The 16,406-nt window shown below is 43.5% G+C and overlaps 1 protein-coding gene across 1 annotated transcript in view; it reads left to right on the top strand.

Moving 5' to 3' along the window:
* LOC121576834 (ankyrin repeat domain-containing protein 13C) overlaps positions 1-16,406 on the top strand; it is a 64,347-nt gene that overhangs the window by 18,098 nt on the left and 29,843 nt on the right. The window contains exon 3 of the mRNA XM_041890362.2: positions 917-1,021. Within this exon, the coding sequence (XP_041746296.1) occupies positions 917-1,021 (105 nt within the window). The remainder of the gene's footprint in view (positions 1-916; positions 1,022-16,406) is intronic.

Consider the following 16,406-nt stretch of genomic DNA (forward strand, 5'->3'; position numbering starts at 1 on the left):
AAAAACTTGTAGGCTACACAGGCTATCTATTTTCTAACAGTGGAATGTATGCAAGTATAATAATCCTCATAATGAAATAGTCAGATTTGGATGGCTAATATTTCAGAGACAATCCTATGAGGCCTTTTCGAAGGTCTATGTGACCAAAATGTTGAGTTTTTCAATAAGTATTTGAAGTGAATTATATTTGAAGCGAAGCCATTCGACCGTGTCAATTCAGTTATTTCAGACTTCCATTTTTGGAACCGTTCCCTGGAGAAGGGAAGTTAAATGTATAAATTAGAGCTTGTTCCGAAATGGGCATGGTGTCAGGTTGGAGTTAAAGTTAGCTTCCGGGGCCTCTTTTGTCTTTTTGATAGGGACTCTCAGTGGAGTTTGAATGAAATGGGCTGATGGGAAGCGTTTGGTGGGAAAAATAGTGTACGGTTGACTTAGCATTCTTGGCTCATTTCAGGCTTTAGGCTATGAGGAAACGGTTAAACAGAATCCGCTTGTTAAAGATTTTTGTAGGTCAATAATTTGGTGTCTTTGCCGTGCTTGACCCATGTCTCTCTAGTCCAGTGTTTCCAAACTCCGGTCCTCGAGTACCGACAACAGCACATATTTATGTTGTAGCCCTGGACAAAAGCACCTGATTCAACTCATTGAGGGCCTGATGAATAGTTGACAAGTTGAATCAGGTGTGCTTGTCCGGGGCTACAACAAAAATGTGTACTGATTGGGGTACTGGGGGACTGGAGTTGGGGAAACACTGCTGTAGTCAGCCCACACTGGGCCATGTAGCAGCACAAATCAGATTAACCATTGTCAAATTGTCAATGAACTAAGAAGGCATTGCTCTCTCCCTCTAGCCTTGTCTCTCTCTGTAATGACCTGTAAGTCAATTACTGTTTCCTTTTGTCTCTTTTTCCCACAGAGTGCGCCCATCTGCTGCTGGCCCACAATGCACCAGTAAAGGTGAAGAACGCTCAGGGATGGAGTCCCCTGGCAGAAGCTATCAGCTACGGAGACCGACAGATGAGTAAGCAACTGCTCCCTGACTCACAGACTGGCTCTACTGTGCCCAGTGGCCCCTAAATCCTGACCAGTGTTCCCCCTATCATAGATGGCAGGTAGCCTAGCAGTAAGAGAGGCAAGCCAGCAACCAGAGGGTTGCCAGTTCGAACCCCGGGTCTGACGGTAAAAATCTGTCAAAGTGAGCTGGCAACCGATGGGTTGCTGGTATCAAAACCTAGATGCCATTGACTGCCATTGTGCCCTTGAGCAAGGCACTTAACCCTCCACAACAACAGCTCCCCAGGTGCCCAGTGTTGCAGCCCCCCGCACCTCTCCAAAATTTCAGTTGGACCTTGTGTCCAATTGATCAATAAAGTGATCTTAAGCTTAATGGATTAAAATGATTTGATTGATTTCAATTAAGCATTTTGGTGTCAGAAGTCATGCTTGTTTGCTTGAATGCCCCACCTGCATGGGAGAGAACAAGAACTAGGGGGAAAACCTGCCATGAAATCAACAGACGCTTCTGTGCATTCCTCCACATGGTTCTCAGAGTTGGCACCTCAGTTGGCACCTTTGTCCATCAGGGGAGAAATTCCTCAAGGGTCTCAGGCTTATGTGTTCAGATGAAAGATAATTCATTCGGAAATGCATCCCTCATAGGCTGGGTATAGGCACACCTCTCTCTCTGCCCTGTTTATCCCACAAGCATGGCCTGGCAGTGTTATGTCAAGCCCCCAAGCTTGTCGAGATATATCTGTCACATCATTTTGACCCCATATTTGTCTTTTTCTTTCTAACTTCTGTCCTGTTGCAAAGCTTTGCTTTATCTTGGCCAGGTCGCAGTTGTAAATGAGAACTTGTTCTCAACTGGCTTACCTGGTTAAATAAAGGTGAAATAAAAAAGTGAAGTGCCCATGTTGTCACCCTACTCTTGGTTTGTGAATCAAAATACAAAGAATACAATTTTGAAGAGGTCTTTTGCAGCTTTAGTTATGTTGGCCGTGGGGGGCTTCCTGGGGTCTTTCTGCAGGGTGGTGGATGGGGTCTTCCTGGGGCATACATCTATACATCTACATTAGCTGCAGTGGCGGCAATGATTTAGCAGCAGCAGTGCGCCACTGCCAAATCCATATGGGGAAACACTGGAATAGGGAACTATGAAAATAAGGGTTTTTGTCCAGTGTGATTCAGCTTTGCAGGGGTTGACACAGGCTGAGACTGCATTCTGTCACTCTGAACGTGGCCAACGAGCGGCCGCTCTGTTATGGACCTAACTCATGACAAAGGGAGCTTTTGAACTGTTAAAGCGAGTGAGGCCATAATGGAACATTGCACTCAAAAAGGGAGTAGGATAGCATATTCTTTGAAAGCTGTTTCTCTTTCTTCCCGTTGTCTCTTTCATTTGGCTGTTCATCACTGTCTCTCTAGCCTTGTGAACTTCTGCTGGTCAGAATAACGTTAGCTGAGTTATCAGAAGCATACATTTCCTCTCTGACTGACATTTCTCACTCTTCAAGAACACACTGCATTTTAGATCATAAAAACTCCAACCTCCTCCCTCTATGGCCGGCTTTGATGTATTTTGGGCGTGTAAGAAGCCTGATGTTTCCTATACTTCTCTCTCTTTCTTCCCATGGATCCTGACTGTACAGCTATGGAAGGAGGAGTGTGCTTTCATGGGTTTCTTTGGGTCTGTGGTTGAGCTACAAAGGGGGACAGGCAAGCCTGTGGTATGTAATGTACTTTGAGTGGGATGCATACACTGGAGAGCAGAGTACACCATGGCTGCCTTCTGTAGTGTGTACTGTGCATGGCTATCTATGTAGCAGGTGTAAAATAAACACCTGAAACTAGATCCTCTATATACTGGTCTTGGCGAGAAAAAAACTACTGACAGGAGGTTCTCTTCTGCACTGTTCAACCAATCCAGTAAATGTGGAGGAGGAGTTAAGATGGCGTGTCGCCTTGTTAACGTCCAAAAGCGGACGTCTCGTCACAGGCTCTCTTTCCATTTCCCCTAAAAAGCAGAACATTCGGTTGTTGGGAACTCCAGAGGCTATGGATACCCACCATCCATTTGGTCTGTGTGATTTGGTAACTGTTTTAAAGGAGAGAGGCACTCATTTGTTTTTTACATTTGATAAATTCCTTTTGAAATGACTGATGTTCGGCTACACTTCGACTTGTGTTGGTTGATGCACGCACCTACCTTCTGACTCACTAACTGTGTAGTTTCAAGGCATCATGGGTCTCTGTTATCACACTGCCACGCCACCCTCACTTAAATGAATGACTTTTATTCTTAGCAGTTGACTGAGTTCCTGCGAATCTTGTAAATGACTACAGTAGGTGTATAGGCCTGGCCATGTCATATGACCTGGCTGTCAGTAAGGCAGGAGAGTAGCACTGAACTTTTCCCTATTCAGTGTCATAAACATGGAAAAGCTAGCTAACATGGTTAGCCTAGCAAAGCACTGCCCAGTATTTCTGAAACATTAGCAGGTCAGCACCTCTCTGGGTCTGGTAGGGAAGTGGGAGCTGTCTGTGTGAGGATGGGAGCATCTGAGTGAATGAGGCCACTGAACGTTGCTGATATCACACTTTTCCAGGAAGTAGTGGTCTGGTCTTTGTAGGGATTCTAAAATCCCATATTTAAAGTGCCTTTCTGATTTCTAAAAAGACAAGACCAGTACTGAATCTATTCGTTTTTAGCCAGATGGTAGACATACTGTATATTTTCTGGCCACCCAAACTCCTTTCTCCGGCCAAATGCTACGCCACTCCCACATGCGTTAGTTTCTTCTCCGCAATGAATCTGGATCTGAGTACCACAACGATTTCTAGAATGGAAAAACATTTTAACCGTTCTACCCAGAAACCGATTGGGCTGGGCAAGAGCCCACCAAAAATGTGTCATTGTCTTTGCTATTCTGATTGGTTAGAGATGATCCAAACTCTGATTTGCTTTTTGATCAAGACCCCTAATTTTGATATCGCCACAAACGATTTCAATGATGGCAGTCTCAGATTGAAGTATGTAGCGAACGACCCAGCTAGCACATAATGTTCTGAGAACCATAATTTCAGTACTTAACGTTTCCTGCAGATTTTCTCATTATTCTATTTAAAGTAATGTTCGTTGACACAACGTTCTTCTGTGGGAATTTCAGAATTCCAGTGGAATGTTTTCTGCAGGTTTCCACATGGTTCTATTTACAGTGCATTCGGAAAGTATTCAGACCCCTTGACTTTTTGCAGCAAAAAAAATAATATATATATATATATATAAAAAAATACCTTATTTACATAAGTATTCAGACCTTTTGCTATGAGACTCGAAATTGAGCTCAGGTGTATGTATCTATTCATCATCATCAGTAGTGTCTCCCAGGTCTTCCTCACATTTTTGTTTTACATGTTTTGTGTCATCGGGAAAAGCCTCCATCAACCCTTGATTTTTTTTTATGTATTTTTTTATTTAACCTTTATTTAACTAGGCAAGTCAGTTAAGAACAAATTCTTATTTACAATGACGGCCTAACAAAAGGCAAAAGGCCTCCTGCGGGGACGGGGGCTGGGATTAAAATAATTAATATATATATAAATATAGAACCAAACACACATCACAACAAGAGAGACAACACTACATAAAGAGAGACCTAAGACAACAACATAGCATGGCAGCAACACACGACAACACAGCAAGGTAGCAACCCAACATGGTAGCAACACATGGCAGCAGCACAACATGGTAGCAGCACAAGACATGGTACAAACATTATTGGGCACAGACAACAGCACAAAGGGCAAGAAGGTAGAGACAGCAATACATCACGCGAAGCAGCCACAACTGTCAGTAAGAGTGTCCATGATTGAGTCTTTGAATGAAGAGATGGAGATAAAACTGTCCAGTTTGAGTGTTTTTTGCGGCTCGTTCCAGTCGCTAGCTGCAGCGAACTGAAAAAAGGAGCGACCCAGGGATGTGTGTGCTTTGGGGACCTTTAACAGAATGTGACTGGCAGAATGGGTGTTGTATGTGGAAGATGAGGGCTGCAGTAGGTATCTCAGATAGGGGGGAGTGAGGCCTAAGAGGGTATTGTAGATAAGCATCAACCAGTGGGTCTTGCGACGGGTATGCAGAGATGACCAGTTTACAGCGGAGTATAGAGTGCAGTGATGTGTCCTATAAGGAGCATTGGTGGCAAATCTGATGGCCGAATGGTAAAGAACATCTAGCCGCTCGAGAGCACCCTTACCTGCCAATCTATAAATTACGTCTCCGTAATCTAGCATGGGTAGGATGGTCATCTGAATCAGGGTTAGTTTGGCAGCTGGGGTAAAAGAGGAGCGATTATGATAGAGGAAACCAAGTCTAGATTTAACCTTAGCCTGCAGCTTTGATATGTGCTGAGAGAAGGACAGTGTACTGTATAGCCATACTCCCAAGTACTTGTATGAGGTGACTACCTCAAGCTCTAAATCCTCAGATGTAGTAATCCCACTGGTGGGGAGAGGGGCATTCTTCTTACCAAGCCACATGACCTTTGTTTTGGAGGTATTCAGAACAAGGTTAAGGACAGAGAACTTGTTGGACACTAAGAAAGCTTTGTTGTAGAGCGTTTTAATACAACATCCAGGGAGGGGCCAGCTGAGAATAAGACTATCATCTGCCAATGAATGGATGAGAGAGCTTCCTACTGCCTGAGCTACGTTGTTGATGTAAATTGAGAAGAGCGTGGGGCCTAGGATCGAGCCTTGGGGTACTCCCTTGGTGACAGGCAGTGGCTGAGATAGCAGATGTTCTGACTTTATACACTGCACTCTTTGAGAGAGATAGTTAGCAAACCAGGCCAAAGACCCCTCTGAGATACCAATACTCCTTAGCTGGCCGACAAGGATTGAATGGTCTACCGTATCAAAAGCTTTGGCCAAGTCAATGAAAATAGCAGCACAACATTGCTTAGAATCAAGGGCAATGGTGACATAATTTAGGACCTTTTAAGGGTGCAGTGACACATCCATAACCTGAGCGGAAACCAGATTGCATACCAGAGAGAATAATATAGACATCAAGAAAGCCAGTCAGCTGAATATTGACAAGTTTTTCCAACACTTTTGATAAACACAGCAAAATAGAAATTGGCTTATAACAATTAGGATCAGCTTGATCTCCCCCTTTAAATAAAGGACACACCGTGGCTGCCTTCCAAGCAATGGGAACCTCCCCAGAGAGGAGAGACAGGTTAAAAAGTTGGACAGGCAAGGAGGCATGGCTGATTCAAATAGGAATCCTGACTTAATGAAGTGGTGATTTAAAGAGCTCAGCCATGTGCTCTTTGTCAGTAACAACCACATCAACATTAAGGAACATGGGCAGCTGTGAGGAGAAGGGTTTTTTTTCTCCAGGTCTTTAACTGTTTTCCAGAACTTCTTGGGGTTAGACCCACAGAGAGAGAACTGCTCCTTAAAGTAACTAGCTTTAGCCTTCCGGATAGCCTGAGTGCACTTATTTCTCATTTGCCTGAACGAGAGCCAGTCAGCCTGAGGAAGCGTGTGCCAAGCCTTTTGCCAAATGGAATTCTTGAGGTGGAGTAACTGTGCCAGATCACGGTCGAACCAGGGACTGAACCTGTTTTTAGTTCTCATTTTCTTTATCGGGGCGTGTTTGTTAACAATACCACTGAAAATATAAAAAAAGAAGGTCCAAGTTCACCTCAGTGCCGCCACAGACTGTTCTTCCCTGGTTGCCTGACCCTGCTGAGACCCCTGTCACCATCTGATCCTGCTATGAGGCATGACAAAGAATTTCCTTGGTGTACATTTATACATTGATTCTATTCTTGGATAATATAATGGTTCAATAATTGAAATGCCCATTATTCCCAGATCCCAGACTGTAGCTTTTAGCTGCTGTCATGTAGCTACTGTAGGCCTACCCATTACCTCAAGATGGAACTTTGTATCCATTCACTGATTGTTATAATATACTGCAAAATTCACTTGAGCTCTGTAGACTGGTATTCCCTGGCTGTCTGACCCTGCTGGGACACCTGTCACCATCTGATCCTGCTAAGACATGATGAGCATAGTGTTGTGTAGTGTGTACTGACTGTGCACCATGACATTGAAGCCTGTAGAGCTGTTTATGCCGTGTCGGTGTAAAAAGTAGGGAATTAGCTAAGGAAACTGACAGATCAATAACCTTACATTGCTATACTTACTCTAATGAAAAAAACTCACATTGTCAAAAAACGTCAGAATATCTGTCTTCAATCTTTTGGCCACTGGTTTCATCGTTTTGATTCAGGTCTAGTGTGATTGAGGCAAAAGCAATAGCTAAAGTTAGTGATCTAGCTATTGTTAGCCAACTTTTGGCCAGCTACATCAACTGGTGAAAACTAGCCAAGTTCATTTACTTCTGTTGAAACGGGACAAAACAATGGCTACAAAACATTTCCATTCACACAACAGCTGTTAGATACTGCTACCTGACAGATACTGAGATAGCTAGAGGCTAGAGCTGAACTGGCTGTGGTAGCTACTAGCTAGCTACTGTAGCAAATTCATTCACTTCAGAGAGAACTTCAGTCGAGAGGAGATGAAACATTAGCTAACGTTACATGTCATTTATAAATACTTTTTTCCTGTTAAGTCAAACAGCAGTTACCTTGCATCAGTCAAATAAAGAGTAGCCGGTTTCTGCTCTGCTTGCTTTTACAAATCAGAGAAAATGCCCAACACACACAGACAGCACCTGCCTCTGTTCACCTCTCCCATCACGGTCCTATAAGCCAGCCTTTCAGAAGCTTTGCCTTCACACAGCCTGTCTGCACGCTCTGTGATGTCCGCGTGGTCCTAAATCCAGCTGGCTGAGACCGCCAAACAGCCTACCTGACCATTCTGAGGCGTCCGCATGGTCCTAAAGCACACCCCTTTAGTATCACAGTGCAATGATAAAACTGGGGGAACAAAAATGCAATTACAGAATGTGAGGGGGTCATGTCCCTCCCGTCCCCAGTGAAAGTTGCGCCGCTGATTTGTAAACATTTCTAAAAACATAATTCCACTTTGACATTATGGGCTATTGTGTGTAGGCCAGTGACACAAAATCTCAATTTAAACCATTTTCAAATTCAGGCTGTAACACAACAAAATGTGGAAAAAGTCAAGGGGTGTGAATACTTTCTGAAAGCACTGTATATCCAAAACAGAAGTGACAATTACTAGTCACAACCAAAGGTTGGTCAACTCTTTGTTCACCGCAGATGGCAGGTAGCAGATTTAGCAAATGAGTAAGTTTTTTACAGCAGGAAAATAGATGGGGTCATGTGTTTTCTCCCTTTATACTTGTCCCACAGTCCACATGCTTTTTTTCCACACGACTGTGTGTCAACTTTATGTGCTCACTAAAAGCCTGTCACTGTTTCTTTCCTCTGGTTTATATAAGACAGGGAACAACTTTTCCATATAGGCGTCTGTGGTGTTGTCAAACTTGAGCCTGAAGCAACTTCCTGTTTGGATGAGAAGTGAACTACACCCTGGCTTTGGGCAGTACAAAAGAACAGAAAGGACCTTTCCCATGCATGGGCAGTACAGTACAGAGCAGTCAAAAAGTAGCCTAGTAAGGACCCAAAGGAAGACCTAAATGAGTTATTAGCTGCTGTCTCATGATGTGAAGATAGGCCTTTTGTCCTCTCCATCACCATCTTTTTCTAGGTCTTATTTGAAGTGGTTTTTCTCAATTTCGGAAAGTTTCCACGTGTTTTTCAGCAAGATGGTTATTGCCTCAGTCACAATATGCTAACTAAGTGAAAACATTCTGCCTAATGGTGTTAATAGGTGTTTCTTTCTAGATCTGCGTGAGAAAGATGGATGGACAGTTATGTCTCCATTAGGAGACATAAAATCCTAGGAAATTGATACTAGCTAGCTATTCTATTGCTTCTGTTCTGTTGATCTCACTTCACATGTTGGAATATTGAATTACATATGTACTTTGTAGTGACTTCCCTCATCTTTTACAATCATGCATTTTATTTCTCTCTCATTATAATCACATGAAAGTCATTCATTAATTACTCTCATTAAGATGGCTGACATCTAGCCCTAAGTGCTCACATCAATCACTATGCAGTCTATGAAATAGTTCAAAAGCAGGCTCTGGTCCCCTGGGTTTGGGGCTATGCTGGCTAATCATATGGGGCTTTTACTGTCCAGCACCCTGCTGGGTGCTTTGATGAGAATGGCAGGGGAATTCTGCCATCAAAGCCCAGTGGAGATGGAAGTGATTTGTCCCATAGCCTCTGATATGGCAGCAGAACTGGAAAACTGGAGCACCCTGCCCTGCTCTGTCTATGACTGACTGCTAGCTTAGCCTGTTCTGTGAGTTAACCTAGCTAGCTAGCTGTCATATAATGAATAGGTAATTTGCCTGCAGTGAAGCCTAGTGCTGCCTAGTGCCTACACTGTATCAATATTTACTGTCTGCTCCCTGCTACTCGAAAGCTGCCCGATAGGTGTAGTTAATTTTTTACCGGTGGAGGGTTGGAGGCGTGTTGGATAGATGATATTATTTCAGGTCTTGGTTATGTGGTGGATTCTTTAGCATTAATAATACATGATCTATTATGATTTATTATTAACACTCCAGACAGGAAATTGTGCTATTCTATCGCTTCTAATACATCTATATGCCTCCTCAGACCACTTTCAGAAAGTTGTGGCAGCAAAATAGCCGTGATTTGGTCTGTGTGAATGAGGGTGAATAGGCCTAGGCCTAAGTAGAGAGAGGAGATCCAGTTTTGAGGTCTGTGTCAGCTCGGCCCATGTACGCTGTATGGTCTGTGGGCAGATGGTGAGTTAGTCCTCCCTCCTCCCACCCTCTGGTCTCTCCCGCCGAGGGGCGGTGAGGATTAGGAGGCTCGCCCATCCGGAGCCTGTCGCCTCTCATTAGGCAGCCAGGCCTGAGAGAGCCAGAGAGATGCCTGGCCCCCAAAACACCAAAACATAGCCCAGCGCGAGTCAAAGAGAGGAGCCCAGCCCAGCCTTTGTGTGTGTGTTTGTGTTTGTATGTGTTTGGCCACAGAGCTGGGCCCCGTGGCCTAGTTTCATTAGTAGCACCAATGCCTCAGCAACCTTTGGTTTCCTCTTTGGGTCTGTGAACTCAAAATCAAATTGTATTGGTCGCGTACACATATTTAGCAGATGTTATTGCGGTTGTAGGGAAATGCTTGTGTTCCTAGCTCCGACAGTGCAGTAATATCTAACAATACACAACAATACACACAAATCAAAAAGTAAGAGAATGGAATTAAGAAATATAGAAATATTAGGACGAGCCGTGTCAGTCCAGAGTATTAATAAAAATCTATATATACAGTACCAGTCAAAAGTTTGGAAACACCTACTCAGTCAAGGGTTTTTCTTCAGTTTTACTATTTTCTACATTATACAATAATAGTGAAGACATCAAAACTATAAAATAACACATATGGAATCATGTAGTAACCAAAACAATATATTTTATATTTGAGATTCTTCAAAGTAGCCACCCTTTGCCTTGATGACAGCTTTGCACACTCTTGGCATTCTCTCAACCAGCTTCACCTGGAATGTTTTCCAACAGTCTTGAAGGAGTTCCACCATATGCTGAGCACTTGTTGGCTGCCTTTCCTTCACTCTGCGGTCCAACTCATCCCAAACCATCTCAATTGGGTTGAGGTTGGGTGATTGTGGAGGTCGGGTCATCTGATGCAGCACTCCGTCACTCTTCTTCTTGGTCAAATAGCCCTTACACAGCCTGGAGGTGTGTTTTTTTTGGTCATTGTCCTGTTGAAAAACAAATGATAGTCCCACTAAGCGCAAACCGGATGGGATGGCGTATCGCTGCAGAATGCTGTTGTAGCCATGCTGGTTAAGTGTGCCTTGAATTCTAAATAAATCACTGACAGTGTCACCAGCAAAGCACCATCACACCTCCTCCTCCATGCTTCATGGTGGGAACCACACATGCGGAGATCATCCATTCACCTACTCTGCGTCTCACAAAGACACAGCGGTTGGAACCAAAAATCTCAAATTTGGACTAATCAGACCAAAGGTCAGATTTCCACCGGTCTAATGTCCATTGCTGGTGTTTCTTGGCCCAAGTAAGTCTCTTCTTCTTATTGGTGTCCTTTTAGTAGTGGTTTCTTTGCAGCAATTCCACCATGAAGGCCTGATTCACGCAGTCTCCTCTGAACAGTTGATGTTGAGATGTGTCTGTTACTTGACTCGCATTTATTTGGGCTGCAATTTCTGAGGCTGGTAACTAATGAACTTATCCTCTGCAGCAGAGAGAACTATGGGTCTTCCTTTCCTGTGGCGGTCCTCATGAGAGCCAGTTTCATCATATCGCTTGATGGTTTTTGCGACTGCACTTGAAGAAACGTTAAAAGTTATTGAAATGTTCCGGATTGACTGACCTTCATGTTTTAAAGTAATGATGGACTGTCGTTTCTCTTTGCTTATTTGAGCTGTTCTTGCCATAATATGGACTTAGCCCTATTTGGTAAAAGACTATCTTCTGTATACCCCCTCTACTTTGTCACAACACAACTGATTGGCTGAAACGCATTACAGTGGCTTGCGAAAGTATTCACCCCCTTTGGCATTTCTCGTATTTTGTTGCCTTACAACCTGGAATTAAAATTGATTTTTTGGGGGGGTTTGTATCATTTGATTTACACAACATGCCTACCACTTTGAAGATGCAAAATATGTTTTATTGTGAAACAAACAAGAAATAAGACAAAAAAACAGAACTTGAGCATGCATAACTATTCACCCCCCCCAAAAGTCAATACTTTGTAGAGCCACCATATGCAGCAATTACAGCTGCAAGTCTCTTGGGGTATGTCTCTATAAGCTTGGCACATCTAGCCACTGGGATTTCTGCCCTTTCTTCAAGGCAAAACTGCTCCAGCTCCTTCAAGTTGGATGGGTTCCGCTGGTGTACCGCAATCTTTAAGTCATACCACAGATTCTCAATTGGGTTGAGGTCTGTGCTTTGACTAGGCCATTCCAAGACATTTAAATGTTTCCCCTTAAACCACTCAAGTGTTGCTTTAGCAGTATGCTTACGGTCATTGTCCTGCTGGAAGGTGAACCTCCGTCCCAGTCTCAAATCTCTGGATGACTGAAACAGGTTTCCCTCAAGAATTTCCCTGGATTTAGTGCCATCCATCATACCTTCAATTCTGACCAGTTTCCCAGTCCCTGCCGATGGAAAAACATCCCCACAGCATGATGCTGCCACCACCATGCTTCACTGTTGGGATGGTGTTCTCGGGGTGATGAGAGGTGTTGGGTTTGCGCCAGACAGAATGTTTTCCTTGATGGCCAAAAAGCTCAATTTTAGTCTTATCTGACTAGAGTACCTTCTTCCATATGTTTGGAGAGTCTCCCACATGGTGTTTGGCGAACACCAAATGTGTTTGCTTATTTTCGTCTTTAAAGCAATGGCTTTTTTTCTGGCCACTCTTCCGTAAAGCCCAGCTCTGTGGAGTGTACAGCTTAAAGTGGTCCTATGGACAGATACTCTAATCTCCGCTGTGGAGCTTTGCAGCTCCTTCATGGTTATCTTTGGTCTCTTTGTTGCCTCTCTGATTAATGCCCTCCTTGCCTGGTCCGTGAGTTTTGGTGGGCGGCCCTCTCTTGGTAGGTTTGTTGTGGTGCCATATTCTTTCAATTTTTTAATAATGGATTTAATGGAGCTCCGTGGGATGTTCAAAGTGTCTGATATTTTTTTAGAAACCCACCCTGATCTGTACTTCTCCACAACTTTGTCCCTGACTTGTTTGGAGAGCTCCTTGGTCTTCGTGGTGCCGCTTGCTTGGTGGTGCCACTTGCTTAGCGGTGTTGCAGACTCTGGTGCCTTTCATAACAGGTGTATATAGACTGAGATCATGTGACAGGTCATGTGACGATAAGATTGCACACAGGTCGACTAATTATGTGACTTCTGAAGGTAATTGGTTGCAACCATAGCAAAGGTTGTGAATACAGTGAGGGAAAAAAGTATTTGACCCCTCTGCAAAACAAGACTTAGTATTTGGTGGAAAAACCCTTGTTGGCAATCACAGAGGTCAGACGTTTCTTGTAGTTGGCCACCAGGTTTGCACACATCTCAGGAGGGATTTTGTCCCACTCCTCTTTGCAGATCTTCTCCAAGTCATTAAGGTTTCGAGGCTGACGTTTGGCAATTCGAACCTTCAGCTCCCTCCACAGATTTTCTATGGGATTAAGGTCTGGAGACTGGCTATGCCACTCCAGGACCTTAATGTGCTTCTTCTTGAGCCACTCCTTTGTTGCCTTGGCCGTGTCTTTTGGGTCATTGTCATGCTTGAATACCCACCCACGACCCATTTTCAATACCCTGGCTGAGGGAAGGAGGTTCTCACCCAAGATTTGACGGTACTTGGCCCCGTCCATCGTCCTTTTGATGCGGTGAAGTTGTCCTGTCCCCTTAGCAGAAAAACACCCCCAAAGCATAATGTTTCCACCTCCATGTCTGACGGTGGGGATGGTGTTCTTGGGGTCATAGGCAGCATTCCTCCTCCTCCAAACACGGCGAGTTGAGTTGATGCCAAAGAGCTCGATTTTGGTCTCATCTGACCACAATGCTTTCACCCATTTCTCTTCTGAATCATTCAGATGTTCATTGGCAAACTTCAGACGGCCTGTATACAGTGGGGAAAAAAAGTATTTAGTCAACCACCAATTGTGCAAGTTCTCCCACTTAAAAAGATGAGAGAGGCCTGTAATTTTCATCATAGGTACACGTCAACTATGACAGACAAAATGAGGAAAAAAAATCCAGAAAATCACATTGTAGGATTTTTTATGAATTTATTTGCAAATTATGGTGGAAAATAAGTATTTGGTCAATAACAAAAGTTTCTCAATACTTTGTTATATACCCTTTGTTGGCAATGACACAGGTCAAACGTTTTCTGTAAGTCTTCACAAGGTTTTCACACACTGTTGCTGGTATTTTGGCCCATTCCTCCATGCAGATCTCCTCTAGAGCAGTGATGTTTTGGGGCTGTCGCTGGGCAACACAGACTTTCAACTCCCTCCAAAGATTTTCTATGGGGTTGAGATCTGGAGAATGGCTAGGCCACTCCAGGACCTTGAAATGCTTCTTACGAAGCCACTCCTTCGTTGCCCGGGCGGTGTGTTTGGGATCATTGTCATGCTGAAAGACCCAGCCATGTTTCATCTTCAATGCCCTTGCAGATGGAAGGAGGTTTTCACTCAAAATCTCACGATACATGGCCCCATTCATTCTTTCCTTTACACGGATCAGTCGTCCTGGTCCCTTTGCAGAAAAACAGCCCCAAAGCATGATGTTTCCACCCCCATGCTTCACAGTAGGTATGGTGTTCTTTGGATGCAACTCAGCATTCTTTGTCCTCCAAACACGACCGAGTTGAGTTTTTACCAAAAAGTTCTATTTTGGTTTCATCTGACCATATGACATTCTCCCAATCCTCTTTTGGATCATCCAAATGCACTCTAGCAAACTTCAGACGGGCCTGGACATGTACTGGCTTAAGCAGGGGGACACGTCTTGCACTGCAGGATTTGAGTGCCTGGCGGCGTAGTGTGTTACTGATGGTAGGCTTTGTTACTTTGGTCCCAGCTCTCTGCAGGTCATTCACTAGGTCCCCCCGTGTGGTTCTGGGATTTTTGCTCACCGTTCTTGTGATCATTTTGACCCCACGGGGTGAGATCTTGCGTGGAGCCCCAGATCGAGGGAGATTATCAGTGGTCTTGTATGTCTTCCATTTCCTAATAATTGCTCCCACAGTTGATTTCTTCAAACCAAGCTGCTTACCTATTGCAGATTCAGTCTTCCCAGCCTGGTGCAGGTCTACAATTTTGTTTCTGGTGTCCTTTGACAGCTCTTTGGTCTTGGCCATAGTGGAGTTTGGAGTGTGACTGTTTGAGGTTGTGGACAGGTGTCTTTTATACTGATAACAAGTTCAAACAGGTGCCATTAATACAGGTAACGAGTGGAGGACAGAGGAGCCTCTTAAAGAAGAAGTTACAGGTCTGTGAGAGCCAGAAATCTTGCTTGTTTGTAGGTGACCAAATACTTATTTTCCACCATAATTTGCAAATAAATTCATAAAAAATCCTACAATGTGATTTTCTGGATTTTCTTTTCTCAATTTGTCTGTCATAGTTGACGTGTACCTATGATGAAAATTACAGGCCTCTCTCATCTTTTTAAGTGGGAGAACTTGCACAATTGGTGGCTGACTAAATACTTTTTTCCCCCACTGTATGTGCTTTCTTGAGCAGGGGGACCTTGCGGGCGCTGCAGGATTTCAGTCCTTCACGGCGTAGTGTGTTACCAATTGTTTTCTTGGTGACTATGGTCCCATCTGCCTTGATATCATTGACAAGATCCTCCCGTGTAGTTCTGGGCTGATTCCTCACCGTTCTCATGATCATTGCAACTCCACGAGGTGAGATCTTGCATGGAGCCCCAGGCTGAGGGAGATTGACAGTCCTTTTGTTTCTTCCATTTGCGAATAATCGCACCAACTGTTGTCACCTTCTCACCAAGCTGCTTGGCGATGGTCTTGTAGCCCATTCCGGCCTTGTGTAGGTCTACAATCTTGTCCCTGACATCATTGGAGAGCTCTTTGATCTTGGCCATGGTGGAGAGTTTGGAATCTGATTGATTGATTGCTTCTGTGGACAGGTGTCTTTTTATATAGTTAACAATCTGAGATTAGGAGCACTCCCTTTAAGAGTGTGCTCCTAATCTCAGCTCGTTACCTGTATAAAAGACACCTGGGAGCCAGAAATCTTTCTGATTGAGAAGGGGTCAAATAATTTCCCTCATTAAAATGCAAATCAATTTATAAAATTCTTGACATGCGTTTTTCTGGATTTTTGTTGTTATTCTGTCTCTCACTGTTCAAATAAACCTACCATTAAAATTATAGACTGATCATTTCTTTGTCAGTGGGCAAATGTACAAAATCAGCAGGAGATCAAATACTTTTTTCCCTCACTGTATATACACATATGATGGGATGTGTAGACATTATGTACAATATATTGATAGAATATGTAGTATATCTGAAGGATGCGTGGATTGAATAGTATATGTACAGCAACAGTTAAATATGATAGGCCTTGACTAAAATACAGTATATAAATGACATGAAATGGGCAAAACAGTATTTAAATATTATTAAAGTGACCAGTGTTCCATGACTATGTACAGTCGTGGTCAAAAGTTTTGAGAATGACACAGGTATTGGTCTTCACAAAGTTTGCTGCTTCAGTGTTTTTAGATATTTTTGTCAGATGTTACTATGGTATACTGAAGTATAATTACAAGCATT

The sequence above is a fragment of the Coregonus clupeaformis genome, chromosome 11 (assembly GCF_020615455.1).
Source record: "Coregonus clupeaformis isolate EN_2021a chromosome 11, ASM2061545v1, whole genome shotgun sequence".
NCBI classification, from domain to species: domain Eukaryota; kingdom Metazoa; phylum Chordata; class Actinopteri; order Salmoniformes; family Salmonidae; genus Coregonus; species Coregonus clupeaformis.